At 39.5% G+C, this 6831-nt stretch overlaps 1 protein-coding gene across 6 annotated transcripts in view; it reads left to right on the plus strand.

The window, feature by feature from the left end:
• The window catches only part of LOC106741186 (myocyte-specific enhancer factor 2), a 104707-nt gene extending 99987 nt beyond the window's left edge, over positions 1-4720 (plus strand). For 4 of the 6 annotated variants that reach the window (XM_014612929.1, XM_014612911.1, XM_014612920.1 and 1 more), the window contains 3 exons: positions 615-871; positions 2207-2391; positions 3905-4355. In XM_014612929.1, coding sequence (XP_014468415.1) covers positions 615-871; positions 2207-2391; positions 3905-4355 — 893 coding nt within the window. Of the gene's footprint in view, positions 1-614; positions 872-2206; positions 2392-3904 lie in introns of all 6 variants that reach the window. The other 2 variants (XM_014612939.1, XM_014612957.1) reach the window with 2 other exon arrangements.
• Positions 4721-6831: the final 2111 nt, after the last annotated feature.

Raw genomic sequence — 6831 nt, forward strand, 5'->3', positions numbered from 1 at the left:
GCATAATCAAATTCGTGAAAAAATAAATTAGGCTCTTGGTATGGTTCTTGAGTAAGTGAAAAATGGAGCCAATAAGAGCCGACGCTAGTTGTTGGTTGCGAAGAAAGAAAAAGAAAAATTACTTAACTTGGAATTACTTTTCTTTCTTCGCAATCAACAACTAACATTGGCTCTTATTGACTTTCATTTTTCATTTACTCAAGGATTGCCAAATTAGTGAATTATTCATAATTAGATCGGAAATAGTTTCGTCGTCAAGATAGGAAATATTCTGCTAAGTGAATTTGGCTTTAGGACACGTTAATTTGTTGTTGGAACAAAATAGTGTTTTCCTACGTTTACTAATTTATTCTTACAATAATTCAAATATTTTTTTTTTCCAAACAACATGATTTAGTGAAACGACACATTTTTATTCAAACAAAATAATATCAAGTTACTTTGTTTATATTAAACAAACTCGAATCAAACACGTGTACTAAATCTAAAGAAACCTTTTTCTCGGAGTACTAACTGGCTGATTTTGCTGTGACGGCATAAAATTTGTCGAGCCGGCAAGTGATTTTCTTCCCTGAGGGAGAACATTTGTTCGACACGTCGATTCCTCATTGCAGTGTATCCTCCGGGCGGAATGCTGGAGATGAGCAACGGCTATCCTCCGTCAGCGTCACCGTTGGGTGGTTCGCCTAGTCCAGGGCCGTCGCCTGCGCTCGGGGTCGGCGGGGGTAGTGCGAACAAAGGCAGCAATCCATCTAGGCATTCGCCGCAACCTCCACCGCCACCGCCGCCGCCTCATTCTCACAGGGCTAATCTCCGAGTGGTCATACCGACGCCGCTCGCTCAGCCTCTCTCCGAAGACACTAATTACGATGTAATTATCGTAACTGTCTTTCGATTTGCCGATGTGTCGAATTATAAGCGAATGGCACTCGCCGTGCTGCTCCGCCTTTTAAATCGCGACCGCTCGTCGACATGAAATTTTTTGCGTCTACTACTTCGGAATTAATGTCAAAGTTGGATCTTAAAGTGTGCGATGAAGCGAGGTTGGTACAAAGTTGCGTGTGGTTCGATGACGTACGCAGTTTACCGACGACGTATTTCGTCTCTTCCTCTCTTGTTCTAAAGGCTTGTGTCCACGGTGCTAGTTGTCGGTTCGAGCCGGATGTAAAAGTTACTAGAAATTATTGGAAATTTACTAACATTCCAGTACACAGCTTGGCATTAATCTCTTGACACTTACTAGATAGAGTCACTAGAAATTTTCCATTACACGCACATCATGTCTGGATGTTTGTGTGTCATGAGACTATTGATTATTCAAGGAGACAAAGATACTTGAAATATTATTCAAACACAGAGACATTTTTAAAGTAAAATATAAAATGACGTATGAAGAAAGCAGGAATCGAAGTGACTCTCTTTTTACTTATTTAGATACACCTCACTTTTTCTCATTTTTCTTAAGAAAAAGTATTCATTTTTTTTTGTTCCATCTGAGATTTAAAAAAAGAATTTGATTAGAAGAAATAATATTCAATAACTAGCTTCCTTAAAGATAAAATAAAAGAAAGTAGAAAGTAATAACGAGAGACTCCGACGACAAAATCTTCGTAAAGTGAAGAACTGTGATTTTATTTTTAAGCTGTTTTTATCAGTAAGTTTGCCAGACTCCATGACTTGTCCACATTTGTCCATCCATAATTCTCGTTTGTCCATCAAGCTAAAACAAGTTATTAACAAGCGAACTCAAGAAAACAGAAAATGACCGTCACGGACACATTTTGTTACTTTTTCAAGAATGAAATTCACACTTTTCACTTTTCTTGACAGCTAAATCGCTTTCATGCCTAAGAAAGAAGCAACATGTGCAATATCGTTGTTATTTCATCAATAATTGACAGTCATGATACACGAATATACAGACACGATGTATGTGATTGAAAATTCTTCGTGGCTTTACATCTAATAAATATCAAGAGTTCAACGCCGATCTGTGCAACTTTCGAGCATTCGCCAATATAAAAGCAAAACCCGGGTTGAGTCCTAGCCATCGTGCTGAGAGGAGCTTTAAAGTCTAAAGCTCGTAGCTGTAAAGATTATGCAAGAGTAGTGATATTGCGCGAAATATGCGGTGCTGTAACGCGTTCAGAAAGATAGACTTATGCTTGAAACTTATGCGGGTTCCCGCCGTTTTCTGCACTTTCAGAATGCCCATACACAGTCCGCGCTGAACACACCGGTAGTAGCGTTACAAACACCAACAGTACCAGCTGGATACTCTAGTTTTGGACCAACAGATTACTCCTCGGATCTCGGGAACCTAGCATGGTCTCATCAGAGGTACGTTGATGACTTATCAATGTATTCGGCAGCCACCATGTCCAGCATCAGGTAAATCATATTTCATAATTATTGTTGTGAAAGAAAGCTATATGTCCAGTTGGTATGATATACTTTGTTATTTTATCCGTCTGCGATATTTCTCTCTTCCCCCCCCCCCCCGTTTCTTTCACAGCGAATTGGTTCTCAACGTCAGGCGAGAATACGCGATGAAATTTTACGTGGCTTTCGCGAAAATTGTCACCGAGCCGCGAGGGATCCGTTCGTGTGTGGTCGTGGCGGTCGGAATCGACACCCGTTAATCTCCCATTGATTTCTATTCTCGCGTTGAGAATGCGGAGCTTTCACTCTTATACATTCGTACATATCGCGATCTTTACTTCCCTCCGCGTTTCTATTCGATTTGTCTCGATCTCTCTCTCTCTTTCTCGAAATTCTCTACACTCACCTCATTACTTCGACGGGACGACACTTTATGCACGGATACGTCATGTAGTTGATACAATGATATTATCGACCACTGGAGCTCTATAGTTTTTTTTCGGTTACAATAGTGTTTGGCATGTTCATTACATTGTGAGTGTTTGATACGTTTCGTTTTCACTTGCGGATGCGTTACGTTTGTGTAGCTCGAGCGGCATTGTCGTACAGTTACGACGAGGCATTGTCGAAGCAGGAGTACATTCTCACGAATCACCTCATAAGTTGATTAACTTTCATTTACGCTCCATGCATGATCGCACGCCCGTTATCATTAGAGGACACCGCACTGGGAGCGCTAGATTGGGGGGAAAGGTTAACGACAGTTGCTCGTTAGATAGTGAAAATTTTTGCGTAAATTTTGTGGAAATTTTGTGTCGCTTTAACTTTTGGAAAAAGTATAAAAGTGGGTGTCAAAAAGTATAAAAATGTATGTTAAATTAACACTCATCTTGTTAAGATATTACTTTTTAACGTATTCACCTTGTTAAAGTAATGCAAAGATTTCAATAGACCGTTATCAGGGTCGCCACAGACCCGAGAAAATCGAAAGAAGTCGTGGAAATTTAAAGTATCGGGAAAAACCTGGAAAAGTGAGAAAAAGATATAAAAAACTTTGAACTTTGCACACGATTCTTTTAAATGTTCTCAACCGTGTTCTTCTTTTCAATGATCGTTTATTTCTTGTTGGCCTGAATTTGCATTCATGGTTATATTATGTTACTAAGCTCTTAAGCTTGTGTTGCTTCTAATGATACAAGCTACTTTTCCTGCTTCCCTGCAGTCCCTGCTTCTGAACAACAAAGTTTAAGATTACACACCGCTCGAGGAAAGTTCTCCAAACAGTCGTCTGGAGAAACACGAAAAAGCCAGAGAATTTCCAAATTGATTTTCTGTGGCGATCCTGATTATTTACACAAAATTTTTTACCATGTAGAGATCATTAGATCATTATGCTATTAAAAATAGTCACGTTTCTCTTGTTCTTCTCTCTTTCTCCCTCTTTTGAAGACCTCTCAAGTTTTTCGATCGCAACGAATCTCTCCTGCTTAACGTCACGAAACATTTTTTTCCGATATTGCAGCGGTCTTCCTCATCTAGCTGTATCGAGCAGTACACCACCGCCGTCTACGTCGCCTTTACCTGTAAAAATAAAGAGCGAACCGATAAGTCCACCCAGAGATCCGCACGGTGGTAACAGCGGGTCCAACGGGGGACCCAGCAATGCTAGCAGCCTGCACCACACGAACCTGAACGTCGGTCCTTCATCGAGCACCGGCGCCCCGCCGCCGCATCACGTGTCTCATCCGGGTCCTCAGACACTGAATTTAGTGTCGAGCAGACCGAGCAGCAATCCACCTCCGTCCCACTCGGGAAGCATAACGCCGACAAATCTCCCCTCGCCGGGCAGTGGTGCGGTCGGTGATATCAGAACGAACCATTCTAGCGGTGGCGGTAACGGAGGGAACAGTTCAGACTATGAGAACGGGCCGCTGATGAAGCGCTCGAGAATCACGGAGGGTTGGGCGACTTAATGTCGATCGAATTGTTGCACTCAGTTGTTTCATACCTCGACGTACAACGGCGCATAGTGCTTGTGTGAGTTCCAGTATGTTTAAAAAAAAAAACAGACTCATTTTAACTCTCTCGTCTTTGAGACATACCACCACACCACACATGGTCATCTTGTACTTCGTACTTCGCGTGAAATGAAAAAAAAAAACGTTCAGCAACGTTTGGCCGCGGCCCCATGTCTGTTCTTCGCCGCCGGCCGGTAGCTAGCGGAGTGGGAGAAAATCTGTTTATATTTTGAAGCTGACACAGAATATACATTTATTTGAAGAAGAAAAAAATACGGTGCCATAATGTTGAAACTTTATATATATATATTATATATATATGATATAGATACATATATATATATATTTTCATGTATATAAAATATGAAGTGTTGTTTGTATATATGTCATAAATTCGTAATAACTTTCGCGATATGGCATTGTGTCCTTGATGCTTGGAGGAAAATTCATGCGAAAGGAAACAGTATGTTAGAGAATAACGCAGTACCCAATTGTGAAATTTCTGAAAGTGTACTAATACCGAGTCTAAAGAGCTTGTGAAGAAATTAGCACACATACACACACACACATACGTACATACATGTACACATACATTTTTATACACGCAAGGTGTAACGCCCGCTTCTTAGACGATCCGCAATTCACGGCAGAAGCACCGGCCGGGAAACGCAGTTCTGTCTGTGATGTCATACGCGTTGTACGATTAATAAGGAAAACGTTGAATGTTCTTTTCCACGGATGGACAGAGCTCCGTCGACCGACCTATGTCGCGAATTGCAGGTCACCCGAGAGAGCTGGGCTTCAGATATCGTAAAGACCAGAACTTTACCATCGCAATTCGTTGTTGTTTTGTGTGGTATAGTAGTCAGGTACGCCATAACCCGTTAATATGACCTCACGCTGAAACGTACGTACTTTGCCCGAAAGGATTGCCATCGCGCCATGTGGGAATATATTCCGTTTGAAAAGCAACAGTGATTTTATCTTCAGGCGATCAATCCGTTTGGCAGAAAGGCTAACTGGCTTTCTTTTCTTTTTTTCTTTTATTAATTGCATTCTTCCACTCCCCCCCCCTCTTTCTCTCTCTCTCTCTCTCTCTCTCTCTCTCTCTCTCTCTCTCTCTCTCTCTCTNTACATTCGAATGCAAAATTTATATTGATAAAAATTTCACATTTTAATATTTTTATATTGTCAGACTAACCGATCAACTTTACAACTGTAGTGAGTCTATTAACGGTCTATATTCGACAGACGTGTGGAAATCGGCTGCTGTACTCAAAATAATCATGATATTCTATAGAACAAGATTCGAAATTAATATATTGAGTTACGAAGGTAATATGAGATAGATAGATAGGCATATTATATAGTGTTGATTAATAAAAAAAAAAAGATATACACACGGACGCGCATATAGATATATATACATATATATACACGTTATATACATTTTCCACAAGTATTTTGCACATTTGATAACGAGAAAAATTACGGAGGAAGAAAGCTCGAGAACTCTTTGCAACCCTTGAAGCCTAAAAAAAAAAGAAGAGAAACGCGCAACGGGAGTTTACATACCACCGGTATAATGCCGTATACTAAAGAAAATTGTGATTAAACGAAACTTATCGTTAGGGGAGGATCGAGAGTGATATTAATATTAATAACTTTTAATCGTAAACTTTCGGTGAAACCAAAATTACATCTTAAACGTACTTCTTCACGCGTTGCGATCACGATCTGCCAATCACAAACAAACAGTTGTGCGTAATTCGTAGTCTCTTTTTAACGCAACAGTAAGAACACTTCCAGAAATTGTGACTATATATACATATATATATAGGAGAAAAAGAAAATATACGCGAAATCTAAGAAAATCCTTTGTCGCAGAGGTTCATTCTGTGATATATAAGAGATTATTATAGAAGAGAGAGAAAGAATATGTTCTTTCCGATATATCAGAGACGTGAAGATCGTTTTCGGGCAACAATTTGTGTAAATTGTGTAAATTAAAAGGTGAACAAAAAAAAACATGGTACTTGGCAAAACAGGGTTGCAATTGTACGATGTAGAATTACCTTCTTCCTGTGAAATCAGCGTGGTGAAAATGTGTCAAGATGGTTTCAATGTATGTTTTACAATCTCAGGATGTGTCCTGACGAGAATCACTCTCACAAGCGTTGTATTTGATAAATTATTGTAATTAACGTACTAATGGAGAATACGCAGGTATATGAATGAATAGTGCCTGGCACCATTTGTGGCCCTCCTGTTAGGATGCTTTCCCAAATCGTATATGCAGTACAATTTGTTAATAAAGTCTTGGAAATAATAATTTAATTATATATATAAGCGATATATATTATATATACATATATATATATATATATATATATATACGAGAAACGATATATATGATGTTGTAAGCTTTATA

This window comes from Dinoponera quadriceps, unplaced genomic scaffold (genome assembly GCF_001313825.1).
Source record: "Dinoponera quadriceps isolate SergipeBrazil2010 unplaced genomic scaffold, ASM131382v1 scaffold71, whole genome shotgun sequence".
NCBI lineage: Eukaryota > Metazoa > Arthropoda > Insecta > Hymenoptera > Formicidae > Dinoponera > Dinoponera quadriceps.